Genomic DNA, 27,209 nt, shown 5'->3' with positions numbered 1-27,209 from the left:
CCACAGCCACTTTACTGGCTGCCCACCATCACAGCCATGGTCCAGACTTTGTTCCTCCTTAGGGATTGGGGGTTGTGGCCCGTATACCTTCCCTTAGAGCGCAGTCACCGGTGTTGGGAGATGGGACGAGGTCAGAGCTGGGCTCTGAGCCCAGAGGCATGAGAGAGTGACAGTGAAGCTGTGCTGCACAGCCAGCAGCTCAGGAGAGAGGGGAGCACGCGAGAGGCAAACAGCACTGAGACCCAGGCTGGGGCCTGGCTGAGGGAGACATGGCATGGACTTTTACCACACGAGTTTATTTAAATAAAAGTGAACACATATGCAGGCTGGTGCCCGAGGGGCAGTGGGTAGGGAGGCGGGCAGACAGGAGGCAGACGTACAGTAGGGTCCAGGCAGAGTCTGTGTGGTGTGACCAGGTTGCAGGAGGGAAGGCAGGGGGCCTTGGGGCAGTGCTGGGCTTCGGTGCTGGGGGTGGGGAGCCTTGGGTGGGCGAGCCCGATGCTGGGAGCTCATTTCCATCCCTCGCGTGCTCCCCTCCCTCTCCCTGACCCCCAGGCCTACAGCCCCGCCTCCTCAGCCCCTCTCCCTCCCCTGACATCAGCATTCCCCCCAATTACTGGGAAGCCGAAGGACAAAATAAATAAGAACTGGTGAGTCCCACCCAGCCCCGGCCATGGAGAAGGGAAGCCAAGCCAGACACACTGCCCCGGAGCCTTGCTGTCAGCCCTGGAAAACAACAGGTAAAGTGCAAGGAAAATCCAGTAAGTAAAAATATACCAATGCCTTTGTCAAATATACAGCTGCTGGCTGTCGGGGAGCAGGTGACTGGCTGGGGTGGGTGGCAGCAGCACCCTGGGAAGTGTTGGCCAACACAGCATAGAGACAACGGAAATAAATAGGGGTGGGGAGAGGGCAGGGCTCCTGCCCACTGGGCCACTGCCACACAAGGATGGGGCCTCTGCCCGTTCACCTGCCCCATCCCCCCACTCCTGCTCGCCCAGCTCCCCAGTGCTGTGGCACTGACACAAAGCACCCGGCCGACCGCTGTAAGGAAAGGATTATAATGTGGGGTAGGAGCAGGGAGGGGAGGCACGGGGAAGCTGTGCAGTCAGCCAGGGCCCAGCCGCCCTCAGTACTCGTCCTGGTCTTCCTGTTGGTGTTCTTCAATCTCGTCGTCCTCAGGGGGCGCAAACCCTTCCTAGAGGGTGGGAAGGGAAATGCTGAGCCAGGCAGGCCAGGCTGAGGGTATCCAGTCCCACAGGCAGCTTCAGAGCCGGGGGTCTGGAGCCCAGGAGCCCAGAGTTCTAGTCCTAATTTCCCTGATAGTGGCTCTATGTGACCCTGGCCTAGTGGCTTCCCTCTCCCTTCATCAATAAATGTTCTCCAAGGTCCCTTCTGGTCCTACCATGCTTCTGGTCTTAGGGCCAGGCCAAATGGGGGAGGGTCCAGTGGGCAGTGCTCACCTCTGTGGCATACAGAATGCCAATGATGCCTGAGATAACAGGGCTGTTTTCACTTTCGTGTTCTTGGCAGATGAGCTCGATGTCACGAAGTTTGCTGAAGTAGAAGTCACGCTCCTTCTCCAGCCCGTCCACTGTCAGTTTCAAGTCCAACAGCTGCTTGGGAAGAAGGTGGTTTCAAGCCAGAGGTCCTTGCCTCAGATTTCCCTGGCTGCCCTTTTCTTGTCCCCTTGACACCCTGAGGACCTGGCTTTTGTGGCAGGCTGTCTCAGCTACCCTTACCCATCCCACTCACCTGTTGGTTGAGTTCAAGAATTTGGGCATCAGTCTCATGGCCGCCATTTCGGGCTGATGGGGGATTCTTCCGGAGGATGCAGGGTGGGGCCACGTTGCTCAGTCGGCCAGAGGTTTGCATGTTTTTGGGGCCTGTGGGGGACGTCCTCTGCGGAACTGCCCAGAAGAGAAGAGTCAGTTGAGGCCACATAGCCCGTAGCTCAAGTGGCATGAGACAGCCTGGTGTGACTGCGCGGCAGGCCCATGCGACAGGCAGGCACTTTTGCCCCCACCCTTCCCCTCTCCTCAGGAGGGCAACTACATCTAGGCCTCGAGCCTTGGCCACAAGTGATACTTCAGCAGGTAGCAGCCTTTGGCAAGCCTGGGAGGGCGGGGAGCTAAAAGAAGGTGTGAGGTATTGGGGTGGGAAGAGAGCTGACCTGAGGGAGAGATGAGAGAAACTGGGAGGGCAAATTTGAGGCAGTGGGGCTGGAAGGGTTCAGGGTCCTCTTGTATGGCAGCTAGAGCCTGAGGAAAAGCAGCTGGTGCAGGGTCTTTCCTAACAGAAGCCCCAGCCCAAAGCCACCCTCCCTGTGGGTGACCTCAGAGTCTCAGGACGAGTCCCAAGAAACCTGTCCCCTGCCCTTCCCGGTCCCTGTCTCAGGGTGGGCTCTGTTGCTTCTGCTGGGCTGGATCAGGTATCTGCACAGCAGCGGCCGACTGGGGCACCTGAGCCCTCCCCAGCACAGCCCGCATGCTGTGGCTACTTGCTCTCTAGCGACTGCAGCTCCCTAGACAGAACAGGCTGCTTCTAGTGCAAAGCAAGCAGGGGAGGAGGGCAGGCCCAGGCGGGACAGCAGCACAAACGGAGGAGGTGGCTCTGCTATGACGGGGTCAGACGCGGGCTGGGGCTGCTCCTCTCCCTTTCACTCCCCACCCTGCTGTCCTCCAGAGGCCCTGTTGCTTCTCTCCCTTCCCCTCAAGAATCCCATTTCTAGAGACTCATCTCTTGAGTCTCTGTGGCCTTTGGAATGGGGGAAGACAGGACCAAACTTGGCAAGCTCCTGCCTCTGGGCATTCAATGGGCAGGGGGCAAGAAGGGGCTGTGGTGTTGGCACCAGGCCCTTGGCCTAGATGAACCTGGACAGAGAAACCATGCCACCTTGCTGCCCCATCATCTTGAGAAAAACAAGTCAGCTTATGCTACTAAACAAAGTGCCTGGGCTTCCTACCACCAGCTGCCACCATGGCTGGCGCTGGTGGCTCTCCTCTTAGAACAATTTTTTTGGAGCCCTCTCACCCCCTTCTGTGACTTCCCCTGGTCTAAATGGGCAGCAGGCGGCGTCATCTGAGCTCCGTGATAACAGTCTCCTCCAGGCTGGCGGGGCCGGGCCGGTGGACCAGGGGGCACTCCTGGCTGCAGAGCCCGCCGGCCCGGCCCCCCACACTCCCTCCCCCGGCTAGGGCACATTACCTGCTGTGCCAATGAGTTTCTTGGATTTGTTGAAGATCTGATCACCTGGGTTAGGAGGTGGTGCTACGTCCTGGCCCTGTCGTGCCAGCAGAGGGTTGTAATCCTTTCCATCATAGTTTGCGTCAAAGAATTTCTTAAACCACTGAATAAACTCAAAATTATCTTGGAATTTTCCTTTCACTAATTTCTCTACAGGAATGATCTGAAATAGACCACATAAGCAGAGCACTTTAACCACCTGCTGCCATAGGGCCGCCTTCCTCTGTGAGAGGCCACTGCTCTCAGGAAAGCCAGGCCCTGGGTTGCATAGTGCTCCACCATCTCCACCTGCCCCCCCCCCCCCGTGGCATTACAGCAGACAGGTAGGCTGGCAGGCCGTGGCCTGGCATCCAGGACATCCCTTTCCCACGGGCACAGGAAGAACTGCATGGGGAGGCATCCCTTGATTCTGCGGCCTGCATGTGGGCTGGGGACTCTGGACCCACAGCACTGAGGCCATGGAGGTGGGATAGTGAACAAATAGACTTTTCTTGAGCCCTACAGAGAGACGCAACTCAACAGGCATATACAGAGCCTCAGTGTCCGGGATGGGTAGGGTCCAGGGAGGGGAAGGGAAAGGAATGCTGTCATGATGGGATGTCAGGTGTGGGGTTTTCCACTGTGCCTTGAGCTGGGGGAACACTCCCTCTGGAGAGCTGGGGGGTGGAGAGAAATTCGAGCACTGGGATGACCCCAGTAGCCCCTGTTGCCCCAGCTGGCGGGTCATCTTCTTCCCCAGGGTCACACAGCTCTTCAGGGCCCCGCGGAGCTCAGGCACCTACTTTGTCAACACCCATCTTCTTGAAAGCTGCTTGCAGCACTTTGAAGTTGTGGATGTATTCATGCTCTAGTTTGGCCTGGAACTTCACCTTCCTCAAGTGCACACAGCCAGGGAAGAGCATGTCCATGAACTGGCAGTAGGCTGCCCCTGTGGAGAAGCGTGGCTGCCTGAGGGGCGTCTCAGCTGCTCTCCTGCCCGGCTGCTCTCTTCTCTTCCGCAGGCCCTCTGCTGGTCTGCTCCCCCAAACCCGGTCTCCTCTCTCCTTGACTTTGGGGCTGGGGCCCATCCGACTTTCAGGATAGACATGCCAGAACCCACCCAGCTTTCCAAGAATAAGAGCAATTACTATTTACTGATGCATATTATGTACCAGCACCATACCAAACACTGCCTATGTGTAGTTCAATCCTGCCAGCAGCCCTGGCTACACGGGTGATAGTATCTCCACCTTATGGATGGGAAACTGAGACCTAGGGAGGTGCAAGGACTTGCTCAGGGTTGCACCACCAGAAGAGCTGGGAGCTGGAGCCAGAGTAGCTGCATGGACCTCGTGCTGTTCACCTGGGGCTTCTCTGCCCTTCCTGCTCTCCTGCCCCGCTCTCCTGCCCCACTCCTCCTCTCTCCTGCAGCTCTTCATATGCCTCTCCCACTCTTCACTTTTCCAGCTTCCATTCCTGACTTCAACTCCAAACAGGCTCTCCACCTCTCCTCCTTAATCCTCATTACGAGCCACGTTCCCTGCTGTGGTTGCCCTCCCCTCACCTTCCCTTCCCTCCAGCAGGGCTGCTTCCCCTACTCCGGGCCTCCTACCTGAACAGAGCTGTTCTATCTTGGTATAGTTGAGGTGCAGGGAGTCATTGACCCATGCAAGCATGTCATGGCGACTCAGATTTTCACTGGTCACGGATGTGGAGTACACATTGACGGCCATACCCCAGCTGCAAAGAAAGAAGAAAGGCAGGGTCAGCACCTGGGGGCCTCAGGCTGTCAACTGTAAGGAGAGGAGGCGCTGGATGCCCCCTGGGACAATGAGAAGCATTTCCTTCCAGACCAACCTTGTGGTTTACCCTCTTAGAGAAGGGTTACTTCATCCTTTAAACATTTAATGATTGTTTACTATATGCCAGACCTGTGCTAGGACTGGTGATACGAAGTGTATTCAATAAGATATAGTCTCTGCCTTTGAGGAGTTTACAGACAGGCAAATCCCTTGGTAGGGAGTGATAGGGCAGTAAAACAGGACATAAAAGTTCAGGGATGGCACAAAGAAGGGCGTGGTCTCTTATGCTTGGCAGGTTCAGTGAAGGCTTCGGAGCAGAAATGTTGGAGCCTGAAAGCAGCAGGAATTTTCCAGACACACAAAGGGATGGGGTAGAAGGAAAATGCAGGCACAAGGACCAGTAAGGATAAAGCATGGCTTATTGCGGGCATTCTGAGTGGTTCGGCAGGCCTGGGCAGCAGGTTTTTGCGTTGGGGTGTGGTGCAATGAGTTGGCAGGTACAGATCGGGAAGGGCTTTGTTTACTACGAGGAGTCTGGATTTTCTGTTTAGACAACAGGAAGCCATTAGAGAATTTTAAGCAGACAGTAACCTGACCAGATTTCTGTTTTAGAAAGCTGAATAAACCGTGCCTCTCCTCTGACTTCAGACTCCATATATCTGTGGCCTGTGGCCTGTGGCCTGCTGGCTGACCCAGAGGCACCTAAATTCCGGTTTCCAGAACCTTCCCTTAAAACATGCTTCTGTTCCTGTATTCATTATCCTAGTGAATGTCCACCACTCACCCAAGTTAGAGCTCTGTGGGGTCATCCTAGACAGCCTCCACCTCTTGTACTCATATCTAATCATTCCTCAAGGCCTGCAACCCTACATCCGCAATATGCCCTGATCCTTGCTCAGGGTGCATACATACTTTCCCTCCAGCCCAGGCTAGCAGAGGCCTCCTAAAAGGTCTTTCAGCCTCCAGCCCATCCCTCCCCCCGATCCTGGCCTCCCCATCCCCAGCTTCAAGCCTTCTCAGCCAGCAGTCATAAATGAGACACCCAGTGGTTGAATTTGCCTCGTAGACTTGAACTGTTTAGCACTTATAGTGTTGGAAACATTTTTGAATTAGTGCCTATCATTTTAAAGTTGGGATATTTCACATCAACAATTTGGGATTTCTGGCTTCTTTTGGTGACTGCACTGCAACCAACAACTGGAGCTGAGCAGAAGCGCCCTGCCTCTGGCCATCGGGCGAGAGTGCCTCCTTACCACCCCCATCCCCACACAGAGGCCAAGTGTCAGCTGCTGTTTATCAATGACTTGCACTGTTAAGAGAAAGGAAATATTTCTTGTAACTAGGTCTTTATCAGAAATGGACAAACGGAAGACAGACCAAGGACTGTATTTCGAGAACTGTGAGAGCGCAGATTTCTGGAGTAAAGAATATTTCTCCATATTTAATAGTTTGATATGCGAAGTGTCTCAGTGAAGTAATAATACAACCCAGGCCACTTCCCTGTCCCCCACAGACATCTGCTGTCATACTGTGAGCCCTCCCTTCCACTTTTCAAACTGCAAAATGGACCTCGCCTCTCCAGCCTGTCTCCCACTTTGCTCCCCCAGTTAGGAGCCTAGGCAGCTCCCCACTCACCCTCTGTCTGGAATGCTGTCCCCACTCCAAAGTCCATTCATTCTCTGCTCCAGTGGCTCACAAACTGTGGTCCAGGACCAGCAGCACAGGGGCATCAACTTGTTAGAAATTCCAGTTCTTGCACCCTACCCCAGACCTACTGAATCGGAATCTGCCTTTGCCCAAGGTGCCCAGAGGGTCTGCAGGCACAATCAAGTTTGAGAAGCACTGCTTTAGAGGGGGGCTCAGCTCAACACCCACTGGGCTGTGCTCCCCTCATGTCCCCATCCCAACCCCAGCATATATAATGGAACCTCATTATATGCACATTTAAGTTAAATGAACTTTTTTGAAGAAAAATCATGAGAGAAAACCCTCTTATTTATTCCTATTTCTTCTTCCTTTAAAAAAATAATCTTCGTCCTTCATTGCCCAGGGAAAGGGAGGCCAATCAGGGTCAAAAAGCCAAAAGAAACAAAAATTAATTATTATCTTGGAAGCTTCTAAGGACTCGGGACCTGGCAGTTTTGGAGATTTCCGAAAGTAGTTCTTTTTTTTTTTTTTTTTTTTTTTTAAAAGATGACCGGTAAGGGGATCTTAACCCTTGACTTGGTGTTGTGAGCACCACGCTCAGCCAGTGAGCGAACTGGCCATCCGTATATGGGATCCGAACCCGGGGCCTTGGTGTTCTCAGCACCACACTCTCCCGAGTGAGCCACGGGCCGGCCCCCGAAAGTAGTTCTGACTGCTCTTGAGTCTCCTCTTGCACATTGCTTCGAGCCCACCACCCTGTGTCCAGAGCCTTGCACTCACCTCTGCACTTGTTACATGCCTGCCCCCAGCTCACAAGCACCTGGAGGCCAGGAGCAGGGCTTCCAGGCCTGTCACAGGCAAGGTGTTCAGTAAAGCTGTCGAACGATTGAGTGATGCCTCCTTATGTCCTCTCCTCTTTTTGAATCATCTTTCATCACCTTCTGGCCTGGGTCCCCCACCCCTACTCAACCATTAAGACTCAGCCTTGACATCATCTCCAGAAAACCTCCTCTGACCCATGTGGGAGATGTGCCCCCTCTGTTTCTGCAGCACCCTGAGCATAGCTATCATGGCATTCATCACAGGCTCTTGACTCATTTGTGCGTCTGACCCTTCTAGCTCTTCAATGGCCAGGCTAGGTTTCACTCACTTCTGGCTTCCAGACCAATTCTCGGGGAACAATAATTGCCTAACCATGTTGTTGGAATGGGATTTCAGGGACTGGAGTTAGGAGAGTGTTTACGAGTTTCCAGAGGACACACCTAAAGTAACAGCAGTAGGAGTGGATGGGGACACTAAGCTTGCTAAAGAGGCAGAGTGGGTAGGGTCAAGGAAAGTGCATTTTATTTTGATGAGTATTTTGTTTTGGACTGTGAGAAATTGAAAAGATGTGCCCCATCTTCAAGGAGTTTATAATCTTACAGGGGAGACAAACACACATGAGAACAGTATAACCAAATGCCCACAACTGTAGTGAGAACAGCGAGTGCTGCAGGACGTTGGGAAGGAGAGAACATGCAGAGGTAGAGAAAGATGGATTTGAATGGCTCCGAAGTATGAGTAGTCAGACTCTGCCAGGTCTCAGGGGTCTGTGGAGGTGGCCAGGTGTTGGATGCAAAGGGCACAAACTAGTCTGGTAACTGTCCAGATGACTATCTGGGAGCTTTCCACAGGCTCAGAGACTCATTCCTCCATGAGGCCTTGCCTCTAGGCCCTTGGGACAGGGTGATTCCAGGCCAGCTGTGGCTAACATTCTGCTAGGCCTCAGGGGGACTGGGCTGGGCAGGGGTGGTCCAGGGGGTATAGGGTGGTCTTAGTTGGCCCTGGGAGTTCCTGAGCCATTTTAGGGATTTTTTTCTGTTTAATGTGTATGAGTTTCAAACACTGATTATTGAAGAAAAGCAGAGGCAGTGGTCCTTGTCCAAACTTTTCCTCCAGTTTTTGACTGAAACCATTAGAGCTTCAAGGGTCTTCTGGCATGAGGGCAGCCTTCCTAGGATTCCACAGGACTGGACCTGCTGATGGTTCACTCCGTGCATTCCAGAGTTTCTTTACTACAGGAGTACATCAGTTTCTCCTGCAGTGACTTTTTAATAGGCTGCAGTGAAGCCCGGGCATTTGTGTGTGTAACATATATGTATTTAATTTTTATCCTGCCTCCCTTTTTTTTTTAGTGGCTGGCTGGTACAGGGATCGAACCCCGGACCTCAGTGTTATCAGCACCATGCTCTAAACAACTAAGCTAACTGGCCAGCCCCTATTATTTAATTTTTAAAATACCCTAAGGGATTCTGGTGCAGCCAGGTGTGAGAGCCACAGACCTCATGTGATGTATGTGCGTAGCTGGGATTTACTGGCCTGTGTTGCAGTGACATAGGCTGGGATGTTGGCATGTTTTGCCACCTCCCTGGGGGGAATGTTTTAGCCATCCTCCTCCGTGGTACATAGGAAAGATCTCCAGTTCTCCTGGAGTTTAGAACACAACTAAAGACCTTGCTATCAGGGCTCCAAGAGTCACCAAGACCGACATAGCTACTCGAAAAATGCCTAGGTCTCTCCAGTTCTGTCAGTGTCTGATAATGGGAGGGCATTTTCCACATCTTTGATCAGAAAAGTGGCAACGGGCCTATAAGGAAGAAGTTGGGGGGAAAAAATGGCTCCTTTAGGGCTCAGCAACCAATCATGCTGTCACCCTATGTGGCTTTTGGGGAAGTGGGGGGCGGGGTGGTAGCTGATACTAGAACAGAGCCTTTGTCTCCACTCAGGACTGGCTCAGGTTCTTTCAGGTGGTGCTACCTTCTGCCCTGGATGGGGTCCATTTTGGCTTAGGAGGATTCATCCAAGGCACCCGGGGGTCTCTGCAAGGATTCTCTGTCATACTTGCTAGAGCTTCATGAAGAAACCAGCCTCCTTGTTTCCTTATCCCTCATCATGCCGGGGAGGGCAGGATGCCCTTTCAATTTTCCTCTCCTAGATCTGGCCCTGTGAATAGAACTAAACACAGCCAGCAGGTGGCGCCCAGGTCCTGAGCAAAGACTCCTCTACATGTTTCTCCCATCCCCAAACTCCCCTTTCCCTAGCTCAGTTTAGAAAAGGGAGAGCCTCAAAGTTTGATCTTGTTCCCGAAGAGGAAGCCAGGTTTAGTCAAAACCTGGTGGTGTCAGGGAAGGGGGCTGAGTGGAGTGCCCATTCCTGGCCGAGATGTCCTCTCAGAGACGGACAGGCTGGAGTGGTCCGGAGCATGGGGTTTGCTTGGAGGTTCTTGACAGAACCAGCCCCCCTATTCCCCAAAGCCACAAGGTGAACTCACCAACTGGTCCAACCTCTGATGGCTTTTTGGGTGGGAAGTTGACTTGGGCCTGGACTCAGACCAGACCAGCTACTGGGGGTGGAGATATATAAAACATTTGCCCAAGCATGGGGCTCTAAATGGACCAGCGGCCCTCTAATGACAACAGAGACACAGTCTGAGAAAACTCTTACTGATACAACACTCCTGTTACCAAGAGTGCCTTTACTTCCCTGGTTTCTACCATCACCTTTGGCACATGGTGACTGTCAGGAGAGACAGCCTCTGATTGGGTTTCAGCATATCACCCTCCAAATCAACTAGAAACCCCACTCGAGGATGAGACTGAGATGTGGCCTTGGGAAAAGCCTGCTCTGCAGGGCCACAAGTCCTGCTATCAGGTCTGGAGTTGGGAAAGGAAAGTTGAGGAGGTTTAATCTGGAGACTGCTAAATCACTTCCTGTGCTAGGACCATAAGGTTCACGGTGCATTCGCTGGCAACAGGAAAGGCAGTTTCAGCTCTCATGGGGAGAGGGGGAAGCTGATGGTCATTCTGCAGGCCAAGGCCTTGGTCATCAAGACCAAATCTCAATATCCCACAGTCAGAAGGTTTCTAGAGACCATCGAGTTCCTTCCAGACACCTAGGACTACACTTCAATCTAGGCTCTTATATTCTTAAATCATAAAAATGGTCAATAAGTCTGCATCATAACTCTGAAATCTCATATTCTAATATTTAATAACATTATCACCAACCTAAGTCTAATTTGGCTTTTTGTTTTAAAATCCTCAATGGAAATCTCTCTTCCACAAACATATCTTAAAGATAATTCAGAGGCCTTCTGTCTTCTCTGATTCTCTAGCACTCACCTTACCTCAATTTCAGCCCTGTTCTGGTTGGTCCCTGGAAGAACCCCCTGCAGTGCCCAGACCACGCTCTGCCCAGTGTGGCTGTGCAAGACACACCAGGTCTTCCAGTTCTGCAGGAGGTGGCCGGCATGCCTCTACCAAGTTCCAAAAAGGCAGTGCTTTGAGGGTACTGGACCTCCAGTGAGACCACTTGGGTTCAAATCCTGGCTCCATGGTGTCCTAGCTGTTTCACTTTAGGCCTCAGTGTCCCCATCTATAAAATGGGGACTGTGACAGTTCCCACTTCATAGAGCTGCTATGATGATTAAGTGAGCTATGTATACAAAGCACTGAGCACAGTGACTGGTACACAGTAAGCATTCGGTAAGCGTTACCAGCATTCCTGGGGCAGACAGTTAGTCCAAGGACACTTGTTGGAGAAGGTACCTGACACAGCCAGCCTCCTGTCTCTGAGACCATGGGATGGCCAGTCCAGAAGAGAGACAGTCTACAGAACTGTGCTCTTCTCTGCCCTTTCTGCCAGGAGACAGCCATCTGGGCTTCCTAAAGCTGGACCTCTCACCATGATCCCTTCCCAACTCCACATTTCCCATATATTCTGCTTTGTAGATGCCATCCTACCGGCCAGGAAAACTGGAACAGATGCTGTGGGATCAGAGGAGCGAGAACTCTGCGGTGTCTGCCAAAATGTTTCCCGCTCCTGATGTGGGGCTGTGCCCATTGTCACTGGGCTGCCCCTTCCTGCTCAGGCCCAGGAGGGGCTGGAGTCACCTGACTAGAAAATCTACAAAATTGCTACCCTTTGCCCCCTTGGGTCAACATGCAGGTTATTCTGGGGTTACACGGAGGCCATCTGTGATGGCAGGGATGAAGGGTTCTGAGGGGCTGCAGGAGCCCTGCCAGCGGGTCACAAAGCTCTGGCAGACCCAGCCAATCACCTTCTCTTGGCTGATCAAGGGCCTGACTCGCAGAGAGGCTGAGCCTCTCAAAGCTGGATAAGTCGAAGGTAGAGATGGGAAGTGGAGTAGTTCCAGGGTGGGCTGGCATGTGCTCACTCCCGCAGAGCCAGGACAGGGATCTGGATGGTTGTAGGTTCAGGTAGGGACTGGAGCTTCTCTGTTCTCATAACACTTTTAGGTCATATAGCTCTACCCTAAGATCCTGAGTGCTGCTAAGATCCCAGCCACTGGGAATGTGGGCACATCCTGCTGAACAATGATCTGAACTCTTATAGAGGGTTTCCCAGGACTGGTCTGGGTAAGGCTGCCTTATCCCCTGCAGCTGCTGTCTAGGGGAAGAAGTCCTTAGGGGTCGCTCTATCTGACCATAACTCAAAAGACTTAATGGGAACCCAGCAGTGTAGTTAACAGAACTTCTTCTCATTGCTAAAATTAATCCATTTTTGTAGGGTCCGTCTAGGTGGACAGACTGAAAGGCAAGCCTATCTTTCTAAAGGTTCTTCACTGGAAATCTTTAAGTTCTTCAGACACCTACTTTTGAAGTCAACATACTTCCATGGAGCTGCCCGCCAAACCAAGGCTCCCAGCAGCAACTCTTGGAGGCCATGTGGTGTGGTCAAGAGGGTGTATGGCAGAAGACGTGGCTTGGCTGCAGGCTTGGCCACTCACTGCCTGAGAGATTTTGGGCAAGTAGGTGAAGGTAGCCGAGTCTCAGTTTTCATGTTTGAAGAATCAGAATGATGATGTTATTGCACATGGGGTTGTTGTGAGGATAATGAGAGATGCTGTGTGGGAACCAAAGGTTCATCATCACCCTGCCTTGGGGGCTGAGCAACCTTTACTGATGGGCAAAAAATTGTCAACATATTCGACTCATGTTCTTCTTCCTAGCACCATGAACCAACTCCCGACAGACCCTCTGATCAGGGTCCTGAGTAGGGAGAGAGCAGGGACAGACTTGGCTCTTGGTTCTCTGCCACCTGATCTTCATGGCTCTCAGGCAGAAAGACAGAGTGCTGCCTCTGGAGCTATGTTTCCCATTTCTTCCTTCAATTAGTATTGGCTCAGGGCTCTGTACACAATAGCTGCTCAATATATATTTGTGGAATGAATGAATGAATGAACAGGAGAGGTTAAACCAGGGTGTAGGGTTCAGAGGGCAGGTGGGTTCAGAAAGGGGGTTTCTAGTCTCACTTCTTCTTGTGGATCCTGAGGAGGAGCTGCCAGCTACATGAAGGGAAGGGAGAAGAGTAGAACGTGAGCTGCGTTCTCTGAGCACACACAATCCGATGCAGCATGATGCCTTGGAATGCTCAGCAGGAGATTTAAAAAATCTCTTCCTCTGATGCACATACCACGGTGCTGCCACATTCCCCAGAGCAGGGCTTTAGGATGGTTCTGACAGTGGAACCTGGTCACCTGCTGGGCGCACCTCTCAGCCTGGCCTGCTCTGGGGGTTGGGCTGCTGGCCACTGCAGCTAGTCTGAGGATAGAGAGGCAGTGGGGCTGCAGCAGCTGCCGTGACGTGCTGGGAAGAGCACACTCATGTTTCCAGCAGCCCTCATGGGTCTCATGCTACCTCAATGGGCCTTCATGCTCCAAAAGCTCCAAAATCTGTGTCTCTGGGCACATACAAGCCATGTCACTTCATTTTCCTTTACAACTATGTTTCTTCAGACTGTCTGGCTTCCAGTTATTGTCTAGGGCCACGTGGCATGTTCTCACCATCTCTGAAAAGCTCTCTGAAATGCCTGGATTCTATGAATTGTTTAGCCTGCTTCCTCTTGACCCGAGGCTCAGCCCTTCTCTGCTCTCATTGCTCCTTCCATCTCATAGTCCATCTCAGAATCTTCTAGTTTTATTTCCTTGCCCTTTTGACAGGGCATGGACTTCTCATCTATCCTCTAACTTTTCCACCAGAAAGTCTATCCTGAAGATGTCCAGAACAAACTCATTACAATTCAGTGTTTGTTTGATTCTCTGTCCTCTCTTCAGCAGACTGCCATTCTTCATGCCCCCAAGTGGGGACATGCACTGGAGAGATACCAGAAGGCTTGCCTACCTTCAAAGTGCTTCTCTCCTGGCCTACCATGGTGACTGAAATTCCCACCAGGAATGCCACTCTTGTGGATTATAACATTCATTTCCAAAGAGCCTTATTAATTATCTCAGTTTTGCATATGAAGAAATGAAGGCTCAGGATTCAAGTGTTTGCCCAAGCTCAAGATCAAGATCAACCACTGGCAAGGTCAGAGCTGACCCCAGGCCACCTGAACCCAATTCCCATGCTCTTTCCACACCACCACACTGTGGCAGGAAGAGCAATTTGATTTTTCACATCTCTAGAGCAGAACAACTCACTCTGATTTAGCCCCCTGAGAATTAGGAAGAAGGAAAGGAAATTTCAGAGATTTTCTTCCTTATATTTCTCTTTCTGAGTGACTGCAACATCTCTTTAATCTGAGGCACCATGAGTATGCGGGATCATTTTAAGGCAGGTGTCTTGTCTTTATGGAGCCTTTATTTTGTTGAACAGGTAAGATTAATTTATAAAACAAGGGATGCCACAAATCAGAACATGTGAAGTGCTAAACAGTGAAAGTACATTTGGCTTTTAAGTGCTGCAGGAGCATGCAAAGGGTGAGCATGCAAAGGGGACTTAGCAGTTAGGCAGTTTCTGGGGGAAGGTGGCACCTAATCTGGGCCATTAAAGATGACAGGATGTCAGAAAGCAGTGAAGAGAAAATGGGAAATTAGGGGTATGGGAAACATGTTTATTATTATTATTTTAAAAGTGAGCGTAAGACCAATGACTAAATCTTGGAGGAATGTAAGGGGACGCGATGAAAGAAGAGGAGGTGGAGAGAGAGGAAGGTGATGTCTCAGAAACAAGGGAGGGGCCGGTTTCAAGGAGGAGGTCCGCTGCCCTGTTTAATGAAGCTACCAGACCTTAGATGGGAAAATGGTCATTAGATTGTGCAATAAGAAATGATGAAAGTCTGAGTCATTTTGTTGGAGTGTGGGGACAGAAGCTACACCTGCAGACAATTACAGAGTCCCAAGTCATTTGCCCATGAAGAAGGCTGGGGAGGGAAATCAGGAGTGTGTCATCAAGGCCACTTGTGTCTGCTGCAGCATTTCAGGTAGACTAATGACTGCCTGCCTGCAGGGCGAAGAACATCCTGATTCTTTTAGTGAAATTTTGAAACAAAATATAGATTAAACATAGGCTCATACTCCCTATCTCAACATCCCACCCATTCTCTTTCAGAATCCATATCCTTAAGTTCTAGATCTTTTCTGTCCAAGGAGGCTCATGAGTGCAACCTCATGATCTTTCTCAAGCTACTTACAACAGTGTGTCATGAATGGAAAGAAAGAAAGGGAAAAAGTTTTAATATAAAGTCTTAATTAAGTTGAATGTTTTGAAAATAATGTTTTTAATATTAATTGACTATTTTGTTTAACTGGTTAATCAGAGCCTCTTTTGATCTTCAGTTTTGTGGAAAATTACCATATTAAGGCAGGGAAGAATAGACAAAATTGTTTCCTAAGGACTTTGCAGAGCCTCAGACTCACTCACCACCATTTTCAGGGTGTGTGCTCCAGGCACCAATGCTCCGTGCCAGGCACTATGCCAGGCATGGAGCCTATAGTCAGGAATGGGTCCCAGTTTGGGTCCTCAAGGAATTCACAGACTGGGATGGGAGCTAGACAAGTGAATGAAATAACCCAAGAGCAATATGTTAAGCTCCAGCTACCAACACAGGAAGAGAATGCTGTTGGAGCAACTCTGCTTCCTGGGCCAGGGAAATCTTTATAGAGGAAGCACAGTTTGAACTGGCTCTTGAAGGAGAAACTCATCAAGCAAATGAGAAGTGAGAGGAAAAGATTGCAAATAGTTCATCCCAGAATGCACGCTGGGGCAGAAGGAGATGTGGCTAAAAAGGCAGACGGAGCCATACCACCAGAAGCTCTGTACGCTGCAGTTAAGGAGTTATTTTATACTGAGGGGAAACTCACCAAAGGATTTTTTTTTTCCATATATACAATATATTTGTAACAATACAAAATACTGGTAACAATATTATAATTAAAATAATTTCCAAGTGAAAATTACAACAAATGAAATTATAGGGCATAGAAACTGCATTCAATTTATAATTCTTCAGAGACTGTATATTATCTTTTCTAGTAAAAATTGAAGAGATTCCCAAGTGCTGCTGCAGAAATCAGCACCCCTCCAATTATTTGTAAGCTTTTAAAATAATTTTAAAATTTTTAAAAATAATTTAAAATTTTTTTGGAAATAATTTTAGATTCACAGTTGCAAAATAGAGCAAAGAATTCCTACGTATCTTCATCCAGCTTCCCCCAATAACTTCTTACATAACAATTATTAAAACCAGGAAATTGACATTGGTACATTATTAACTAAACTACGGACCTTATTTGGATTTCATCGGTTTTTACTGATGTATAGTCTGATGTATTTTCTGGTGTGTGTCTGTGAAATTTTATCAAATGTACGGATTCCTGTAATCACTACCCTACCAGAACGCAGAACTGTTCTATAATCTCACAGAAACTCCCTCATACTGCCTGCCCTCCCCTCAACTTTAGTCCTTGGCAACCACAGATCTGTTCTCTGTCCCTCTATAATTTTGTCATTTTGTGAATGTGAATGTTATATAAATGGAATCATACAGTAACCTTTTGAGATTGGCTATTTTTTCTTCTCAGCATAATGCCTTTGACTTTTGTCTAAGTTTTTGTGTGGATTAACAGTTCTTTTTTATGGCTGAGTAGTATTACAAACTATGGTACATGTCTGGGTCTGGATGTATCACAGTTTATCTATTCACCCACTCAAGGACATCTGGGTTGTTTCTAATTTTTGAACTAACAAATAAACCCTATGAGAACTTTCCTTAGTCTTCTCCTGCTTTGTCTGTGAGAGTTTGGCCCTGGGAGTGATCTCCTCTCTAAACCTTTCTGTCCTCTGGGAACTGCAAACCTAGCTGGCGTTTGTAGTTGGAAGGGCCAGGGATTCAGCTGGGGGAGTGGGGTTAAACATGAGGTGCACAAGCAACTCTTTGGGATGACTGTTCCCAGAATTATGGCTTTGTCTCAGTCTAAACCAGAGTACCTTTCTGGGACAGACTCATGCTTCTTACATGCACTTACATTATCACCCAAATTTGTGACCTTATCTTTCTACATGGCATAATTTCACCAAGGATACTTTAGAATTATAGTGCCCAGTCAAAGTATCTTTGATATGAACAAAAATAGTTTGGGAGGCACTTTAGAATAAAAAAGGAACAAAGTTTCAAACATTTGATTGTTTGCAGGATGACTGGGGCTAAAGCCATCAAGATTCAGAACAACCTACCTAAATTTCTACACAATACTCTCTTAAGCCAGAGCTAAAGAAGGACTAAAATAAAGTCAACAGCATGATAGAAAAAGAACTCACCATACCTTGAACAAGTCCTTGTAACATCCCTACCCTCCCAGTCAAAAAACCCAGTGGGTGGGGATATAGATTTGCTCAGGACCTTGGGGCCGTAAATAAAATAGTCATTCCCTGTCCAGAACCAAACACTCATTTATCTCCAGTGTCTCCTGAGTCTGCATATATTACAGTTGTAGATATGTATTCTGCTTTCTTTAGCATTGCTTTAAATCAAAATGGTCAATATTTGTTTGCCTTCTCCTGGGAAAAATCAACAATATACCGGATTGCTATGCTCCAAAGATTTACTGAGGCCCCTCCTACTTTTTAAAGTTCTCAACCACAACCTCAAGGACCTGAAATTTCCATTATTCTACTCTTATTTTATATGTGGATGACCTCTTGTTGTGTTCTAAAGGTGAGGTAAGCTCTAAGTCTGATTCCAGCTATTTATTGTTTTCTTTCAGAAAGGGCATAAGGTTTTCAAAGAGAAGTTACAATTTTTTCAAAGTGAAGTTCATGATGCAGGACAAAATTTATCCCAAGGAGCCAAATTCTTTACTTCTGACAGACTATAGGCCTGTCAGAACTTTCCCAATTATTCCTAAGAGACAAGAAGAATCCTGGCTACTGTGGGTAGTGGGTTTCCAACTTTTCTGAAATCATCACACTTATAACTTAACCAAGTGCAAACTTCTCCCCTGGGAATCTAAACATGAAGAGGTCTTTTTTGAGTTAAATTAGCCCTTTAACAACCTGTCACTGTGGGCTTACCTAATTATCATAAACCTTCTACCTATTTGTACATGTGAGATATAGACAAACCCTTGGTGTTATGACTCAGCTTCGTAATGAAGGAAACCAGAATATGTCACCCCAAGATATGCCTCTTTGACATAAAAGTTATTTTTAGCTAAAGGCAATTAAGCACCAGCAAACAGAGGAAACGCTCTCTCCATCCTGCTTTTCTGCCTAAAGACAGGACATAAATTCTTCATTACTGGAGAAAGCTTTTATCAGCCCAGAGAGCAGCAGAGAAATCTGCAAAGAAACTTTACTCCATTAGTTTTTCCTTTGTATTTACCTTCCCATAGTTTCCTGCCTTTGGAAGCCCAAAACTGCTTTCCTTTGTCCTATCATTTCCCTACAAATTTTTTGTTCTTTGTTGAAGATGCTATGCACACTAGAGTTCTAAGCCATTGTCTTGACTTACTTTTCATTCGGGTTTCTCCTGTGTGACATGCATTGCACATGTTAATAACCTTGCTTATTTTTCTCTTGTTAATCTGTCTTTTGTAGCTGGGGGTCTGTTCCAACTACAAACTTATGAGTTGAGAAGAAATTATATTTCCTCCCTGACAATGGGAACCATCAGACATCAATAGCCTACTAAATCTCTCTCTCTTTTTCTTTTTTCTTTCTTTTTTTGGCTGCTGGTTGAACTCTGGACCTTAGAGTTATCAGCACTATGCCCTAACCAACTGAGCTAACTGGCCAGCCCTGACTAAGTCTCTTTTGACCCAGTAGCAAAGCCTACTCACCTTGTCCGATAGCCACAACAGCTAAGCTAGTGGAGGTTTCTGCACACTTGGTTTTAGGATCTCCTTTTAAATTCGACGGTCCCTCATGCTATACAATATTCATTGCTCCCTGAAAATACACAACATTTCTTAGCAAACGGGCTTACCACCAATGAAATCATATTGCTTTCTCCCTCACATATTTCTACTCATTTTAGTAATACTTTGAATCCTGCTCCCCTACCTTTAGATGTCATGTTCTCAATGAGGCTGTTTGGCCCATTTGTGTCTGCCCTAGGAAGAAGAGATTGTTAGATAATTTAATTCAAGAAGGAGAAAAACTGGGCCTTGCTTTAGGAATCAAAACCCTAACCACTCAAGGGACATTCTGGATTGCTTTCTTTTCCCCTCAAGCCTTTTCAGTTCATGCTTTACAAGAGGCCTGGAAAATAGGGAGAATCCTACTGGATGTGGAACTGACAGGACTTGGTGCAGAACACTGTGGGATGTGAGGGAGGGAAGCCGAAGATGACCCCAAGCTTTCTGACCCAAGCCACTGGGAGGATGGAGAAAACTGCAGGAGAAGCAGGTTTGAGCATGGGGTGAAGACCGGGAGCTCACTCAATATTATACTGTGAAGACCTCAAAGAATAGTTAAGGATATTAGGAAACATCACGTTTAATGGGGCATAATATTCCATGCTATTATTAAATCATTCTCCAATTGTTGGACATTTTCGATATTTAAACAGTCCTGAAATTAATATCATTTTTCCTCCCAGTACAGGGACATGAAACATCTATTCCTGCTCAGAGGCTAGACATTCAGGGGACAGGAGGGAGGACTCTGCAGCACCAATAGCCCAGGATGGATGTCAAATGGGTCAGAGCAGCAAGCACTTTGTCTTGGTGGCTATGAAATTAATATCTTTGAACATTCAATTTTTATCTAAATATATGACTACTTTGGACAGGGAATTACTGGGTCAAAGGGAAAGACCTATGTTTTTTTAAAGGCCTCACAGCTTTCCAAAAAGGCTGTACCTTTCATTTTTTCTTCTAGAAATTTATAAGTGCTCATTTTAAAGCACTCTCACCAACACTGAGTGTTATTTTTTAAATGTGATTTAATAAAAAATGATTTTTTGTTCTTTTAAATAATATTTCTTTGATTACTAGTGAGGGAGAATGTATTTCCATGTTAATTTCCCATGTATATTTACTATTCCGTGAACTGTTTTGGGCTATAGAGTTTGAAGGATCCACAAGTCATCTGTGTGGTCATGTTTAACAAACATCTGGAAGCCTTGATGATGAATTCTCACCATTCACTCCTTCTACTGAAGATCTAGGGTCCTGGGATAAATGTGTACAGACCAGATATATTTGTGGCATTTACTGTTTTTTTTTTTTTTTTGCTAAATCCTTGATATCCCATGTAATTTATCCTAAGCATGAGATACTAGAATACATCTATATATGAAGATTTTGAAGATGCACCTAAGGTAATTATTAGAGGAAAGCAAAATACTGTTGCCTTATTCCAGCTATACCAAAATGTATTTTGGGGTGGAAAAAGTGGAAGTTTGGTAAAAATGCAGAAGATGTACATTACTAGGGAACCAAGACAAAGCTGGACATTAACCAAGATACCACCCTCTTATAATTTTTGCCTAGAAAATGGGGGTAAGGAGCGAAAAGAGTTATGAAGGGAAAATGACTTAGGATTTTCTAAGATTCTGCTAAAAGTAGGGGAAGTGGAGAATTCAGAAAGCAAACTTTAATTGCACTACCAACATAGGTAGCCTTAAGGGGTATTTCCTAAGAAAAACGCTGGCACGTTTAGCCATATGGACAAGCAGCAAGTTGCACAAAACAAGTGAAAAGGGCTCCAAAGAACCCAACTCCAGCTCTGTCTCTCACAATCTTCTGGGCTCGTGGCAAAGGCAGCCTCTCCAGGCCTGAGTTTCTTATCGTAAAATAGAAGTATCTTTTGGACATCACTGTTGTACGGTTCACAGGAACAGATACTCTGATCAAACAATTCATGGACATATAAATGGCTAATAAACATATGAAACATGCTTAACTTTACTAATAATTTATAAATACCTCTGCTGCCAGGCTGTCATGAAGGTTAAAGCTAACCTAAGTGGAGCATCCACACAGAACCTAAAATTAGTCAATTTCAGGTTAGTGATGGTTAGAGGTCGGAGGTTGTTGCCAGTCAGAAAAATTTTAAAAGTCTTTGACGTAAGAGCCAATAACAATGTAATTAGGTAGGGAGAAGGAGATTGGAGACTGTGATATTACTGAATAAAGTGAGTTGTGTGTGGGACTGAGTTTGTGGGTATCACACTGAAGCAGCATTCGGTAGTGGGGAAAAGTAAGGGATTTGGGTAGAAGCTGTGACTAGAAGTTTGACAGTAGTGACTGGCCAGGGTATCATGATCCTGGCTTTAGCTGGATTCACAACAGGTACTTCATAAATTTTTCTCTCCCTTTCTGTTCCTAGTGGTGGTGGTAACTGACAGAGAAGCATAAAACCATACCCTGTAAGAAAGCCCAAAGAGCTCAGTTTCCTTAACATAGTGCTTTTCACACTTTGGGTGTCACCTCTCAAGAGGTCAAGGTAAGGTCCTAAATGGCCCACAGAAATAGAATCCTTATCATTTTCCTCCTGGAATGACAATTATGGAATTTTCTTTTTCTTATTTTAGAGAGGTGGTGGTGTGGTATAGGGATTTGGCTTATGTTCCTGCATTCAGCTTAAGTCTTGCTTGGATTTGTCATTCACTCATTCACACACGACTACATGCCTACTTGCATGAATATTCAAGCACCTACTACGTGCAAGAGATGATTTCCTCAGAGGGCTGCAATTCAGGGAATCCTCCTCTCACCCATGGATGACTCCTCGACATAGTGCCTAACTTCTCACTGACTGCTCACTCTGAAATAATAAATATTTCAAAGTGGTGATGCCTTGGGATAATTTACTCTTTTGACCACTTCCCTCTGCAGCATGTCACAAAAGCAGCTTAACACAGTTACAATATCCCCAGAATCTACTGAGACTGTCTTCTCAGCCTTCTCTCAGTCACAGGTTGGGAATGAAGTAGACCTGTAATGCTTGCTTACCCGAGGCAGGTCAGGTAAGAGTGATGTGTGAGGATGTGGGCTAGCTGTTTCAAAAGAGGCCAGATCCCAGGTGCATCTCAATCTAAGACAAGCCAGGATGGCCTTGAATTGGGCTAAGAGGGGACAAATGATGACTTCATAGTGGTAGAAAGAACTTTAAAATAAGGACAGATGAGCAAGGTGCATGCTTACAGAAAACACCGGGAGTCATCTGCAGTACCCATCAGGACGAGGGCAGCACCAGCCTGCCTATGCGTTGCAGGAAGCCTGCAGACCTGCACCTCCGGGCAGCAATGCAGAAGGGAGGGGGCTGGTTGTGGCTCTTGGTGTCCCTGCTCTGGGTCCTGAGAGCCCAATGGGCTGTTCAGAGTCTAGTGAAGGCTAATACAAAATTAAATCCACAGTAATGGTTGTGGGATAATAGCTTAATGACAAAACAAACAAGAAATGTGTGTTTGAGGGTGGAGGGAAATGCAGTCTTTTGAACACGGTTAGTGAGAGTTTAATTTAGTATAGCCTATTTGGAGGGCAATTTGGTTAAAAAAAAAAAGATATTAAAAGCCTTTACATTATATATACTCTCTGACCTTAATTTCACTTCTAGGCATTTTATATTAAATAAATAATTATGATTATGTGCAAAACATTAGGTATAAGCATATTTACAATAACGACAAACTGGAAACAACTGAAATGTCCAACCACGAACTGTTAGATAAATCATGGTACATCTTAACTATGCAGCTGCTTAAAAGAGAGATATTCTAGAAAAATATGTAATGACCCTTTGGCACGGCTGGCTGGCTGACTCAGCACCCATTCCAACACCCTTCTTCCTTGCCTGTCTCCACTAGAGAGGCCAGAAAAATGAAATACTTGCTTTCCCAGCCTCCCTTACAGCTAAGAGCCACCTTGAGACCATGAGGTAACAGTAACACAACAGCCCGAGGGAGCTAGAGTGTCCTTGATGATGTCCTTGAGCTGTTCTATAGGCCTGGACCTCCTACTTCCAGATTCCTGTCATGTGAGCAAAATACCCCTACTACTGTTCAAGCCACTGTTAATAGGTTTGCTATTAACTGTACACACAATCCCAACTGATAAAGACATGGAAAGATGTTTATAATATATTAAGTGTGTATGTGTCGGGGGAGTATTATAGAACAAAAATATACCAATATGTATAGAAGAACAATGTGAGGGTATATTCTAAAATTATAATTGTGGTTCTGTCTGCTGGTAGGATTATATGGGATTTTTATTTTCTTCTTTGAGTTTATCTAGAATTTCTAAATTTTCTACAATGAACATGTGTTTGTGACAAGAAAAAAAAAACAATAAAAAATATTTAAAAAATAAAATAAAATGGTAAAGAATGGCAGAAAGCTTGTGGTCAGGCAGCAAGCAGTCCTTGACAAAAGTTGCCAAAATAATCACTATAAGGCTTCTGTTGCTTTTTGTCTGGGTGGTTCAGAGTTCCCAGCTAGTTCTTTGGTTTTAAAATGTCCCCACTGGCTTCTAACCAGGGCCACTGAGGTCTCCCTCCACCAGCTGGGCGCTGTCATCCTGGAGGGCCAGGAGGCCCACCAGGGGCTCTGAGATCTTCCTAGGGCACCTCTCTCCTCTGCACGGCAGGCCTTGCTTTCCATATCCTCCACCCCACCCCCACGTCTCTCATTTCTTCTTCTCTCCTAAGCTTCTTGGCAGAATCGAATGAGATAACCTATCTGAAAGTACTTCACACATTGCAAAGTGTAACAAAGGGTAAGTTACTTTCTTATAACTTCTCTATTTTCTTCCTCACTCTTTTCCCCCCCTGTTTTTAAATCTTTCACTCTTCCCTTTTCTCTTATTCCCTCTTTCCTTTTTCTCCCTCCCTCATCTGGCCATGATATAACAGGGACATCAGGGGCCCCAGAGCTTCGTGCCTCTGTCCTCTCTCGCATGACCTTGTGCTGTACTCATCTGTTCACGGGCCTCTCTCCTTTGTTCAGCAGTGAGCATGGACCATGTCTTTGAGCAGGACCATGTCTTTCAATCCCCAAGAACCTTTCATAACGCCTGTCTCGCAGGACTCACCTGGTGTTTTTTGGTATTACTGAAATTTATTTTATTGTTATGTTATCTGGATAAAGCACAATACTGACACACAAACACACTTATTTGTACAATCAGTCATCCATATATTTAAGTGGAATTTGTTACTTGCATCTTAAAAACTAAGGTCTTGTGAAATCATTTTGAAGAACCAACAACTGAGAATTGGTAGAAAGATAAGTAGTTTGGAAAAGCCATTTTTTTCCTTCTAAACTGCATTATAAAATACTGAGAAATATATTCAGAAGTGAAATGGAAACAATAATGATAATGTAGAAGCAAATGTTTTATGGTAAAATATTAGAACTAATTTATATTTTAAATTTGTATTATCCAATAAAATGCTAAAAATATCTGCAAGGATCCATGAAATGCCACGTTAAAAGTGCGTGTAGTTGGACTCTACTCCTACCTCTCCCACTCTGGCCAAGTTATCATCAGTCATTGATTTTTCTCATCCATCTCATCCCTTCCATTCTCACTGACATCATCCTTGCCCAGATTGTTGCCATTCTGTGACTGAACAGTATTCCTGCCTCTAGTCTCTTTTCTTCCAACTTTTCTTGCCCCTCATTGCAAGACAAACTTTCCAAACACTGTTTTAATTGCCCCACCCCCCAAACCTCCAGTGGCCCTTTGTATCTATATAGATTCTATAGGATGGAGACCAAACTTCTTGGACTGTGTTCCTAAGTTCATTTCACTTCCTTTCCCCCCAGCCTTTTCTCTGACTTCTCTATTCTTCAGACCCTCAGCTTCAGTCACCCTTTTACCAGTCTTCCTAATATCAAACACCTCCCCACCTTGACTTGTACAAGAATGCTCTCCTTCTTTTAAGATTGAGCTCATGTTCCACCATTTCTATGAGCACTGGCTGACAGAATCAAGGCCCCGAATTGCTGTGACAAGTTATGGTAAGAGGCTAAATCACTCAAAAGAAATACACATGAGGGTCTGAATTTGGATCTTGAAAAACAAATGGTGGGCTGGCTGGTTAAGCCACTTGGTTAGAGCATGGTGCTGATAATACCAAGGTACAGTGTTCCATCCCTGTACCAGCCAGCTGTTCCATGTCCCCCACAGACAAAGGAAAAAAAAAAAAAAAAAAGGAAGGAAGATATTTGGCAAAAGACATAAAGATTTGCAACACCGTGTGCAAAATACGTAAGGATTTTAAACTGATAGGAACTGAAAGTGAGTTGCCATTGTGATAGGACTGGCAAAAGGCCACACTCTCAGAGGCCAGGGAAGAGGACCACCATTGACAAAGGCCCTATCACGTGCATGACCCTACTGTGCATTTTGTCTACTTCATCTGATCCCCTCTACATCCTTTGTGAGGTACAACTGTGATAAAGGTATCATTAGCCCCATGTTACAAGCCTCATATCCACTTCTTTGCAGACTACCATTGAAGTAAGCCCTGACTGCACGTGTCCCCCTTGCTCTCCAGCACTCTCCCCACGTCTGGCACCTGCCTGCTTTTTCAGCTTCACCTCCCACCACCACTCCCCCCTCCCACTCCATGTTCCAGCTACAAGAAGCCACACCAGGCTGAGTCACACATCAGAGCTTTTGCTTTTTCTTTCTTTCTTTTTTTTGGCAGCTGGGTGGTACAGGGATCTGAACCCTTGGACACCTTAGAGCTTTTTGTTCATACTATTCTTCTGTCTGAAATGCCTTCCCTTTCTTGTTGCTGATCTTCACCTGGAAAATGCTCACCTATTTTCGAGATTCATTTCAAGTGTCAATGCCCCTGGAAAGTCTTCCCTGACTCCCAGCCCCGTCCCCTGGGCTGGGTTAGGTTAGCCTTCCAAGTGCTTCTGTAATACTGTGTGGGTGTACTTCTAACACAGATGGTACATAGCACATCTATTTCTTCCACTTCACTAGGAGCTTCTTGAGGGCTGGGATTCCGTTTTTGCATCCCTATTGTCTAGCATGGTGCCCAGTACATGGTAGATATTAGAACTGAACTGAGGCTCAGAGCTTAACTAACTTGCCCAAGATAACACAGCTAGTAGGAACAGTACTAGTTTAAAACCAGATATCTGATCATAAAGTCCTTCTTCTAGAATGAGGAAGGTGATAATATTGCTCCCCTCTGAGCTTATCAGAACACACCTGTAATACTGAATTCCATTCTGGGCAGCAAACTTTTAGAATAGCATTCATGAGCAGGAGTGTGTTCAGAGGAAAGTGACCATGACAGTGAATAGAGTGAATATACTCTAAACAAGGTCCTGTGAGGAGCTGTTGGAGAAACTGGGGGGTTAGCTTAGGGACAGAAGAAAAACTTAGAGTGACATGAGAACTGCCTTTAATTATTTAAGGGCTACTGGGAGAAGAATAAGGATTAGACTTAGTTTCTAAGGCTACAAGGGGTAAAACTGTGACTCACTGAAGAAAAACTTTTTCAGCACAGCTGGTTAAAGCCAGCATGGCTACCGCAGGAAGGGATGAAGTCCCACCACAGTAAGTTTTCAAGCTAATGACATCCTGTGAGGATGTCCTAGCAGGGTCAAAAACCAGACTAAAGGCAAGACTAGATGAGATTTTATTTTTAGGTGACTTCTTAAGGTCTCTTCCAAAGAATGCTATGATTCTATTATTATGTGTTCACTGACCTCTCCCTAGCTTTCAGCAATCCCTTATTCCTTTATACTCAGTGAATTTTGTGAGTTTACATAATTCATTTGGTGATTAAGTATATATGTATCCTGCCACACAGCATTTAAGTTACCAATCTATCCTTTATCTTGCCATTTCATTTTTCCCCCCAACATCTTCCTAAATAGATAAGTGCCTTGAAGTCAGAGATCACATATCATGTATTACATGTCTTTGGTCTCCATATATCTACACTTGTTCAGTTCAAAATAGAATAAAAATGTTTTAAATGCTCACTTCATGATCTGACTTTAATTCACTTGCTAATAGGCTTGTCTTTTCTCTCTTGAAGATCCTCTGGAAATTGAGAAATAATTCTTAACTAGATATTTTTCCTCCAGGTATTTTTCTGTTCCTAGGGTGAAGAGTTTAAAAAGGAAACACTGCAGGGTGTAGTATCTGTTAAGAACACTCCTTTCTTCTAATGTCTCATCTGTTTCTAATGGCTACCCAAGGACCCCAGAGGCAGGAGCTCCTCCTTTTGGACTCACCAGGTTTCAGGAAGACCAAACATATTGGTAAGGATAACA

General features: G+C 46.4%; 1 protein-coding gene across 2 annotated transcripts in view; it reads right to left on the bottom strand.

The window, feature by feature from the left end:
- Positions 1–277: 277 nt before the first annotated feature.
- MAPRE3 (microtubule associated protein RP/EB family member 3) overlaps positions 278–27,209 on the bottom strand; it is a 53,283-nt gene continuing 26,351 nt past the window's right edge. The window contains exons 2-7 of one of the 2 annotated variants that reach the window (XM_063078317.1): positions 4,838–4,965; positions 4,029–4,174; positions 3,208–3,409; positions 1,756–1,910; positions 1,464–1,616; positions 278–1,198 (exon numbers count right to left, since the gene is read on the bottom strand). In XM_063078317.1, the coding sequence (XP_062934387.1) occupies positions 1,130–1,198; positions 1,464–1,616; positions 1,756–1,910; positions 3,208–3,409; positions 4,029–4,174; positions 4,838–4,958 (846 nt within the window). In that variant the 5' untranslated portion in view covers positions 4,959–4,965 and the 3' untranslated portion in view covers positions 278–1,129. The remainder of the gene's footprint in view (positions 1,199–1,463; positions 1,617–1,755; positions 1,911–3,207; positions 3,410–4,028; positions 4,175–4,837; positions 4,966–27,209) is intronic. The other variant, XM_063078316.1, reaches the window with a different exon arrangement.

Source organism: Cynocephalus volans, chromosome 14 (genome assembly GCF_027409185.1).
Source record: "Cynocephalus volans isolate mCynVol1 chromosome 14, mCynVol1.pri, whole genome shotgun sequence".
In the NCBI taxonomy this organism is placed as follows: Eukaryota; Metazoa; Chordata; class Mammalia; order Dermoptera; family Cynocephalidae; genus Cynocephalus; species Cynocephalus volans.
This window is presented reverse-complemented; position numbering and strand designations above follow the sequence as displayed.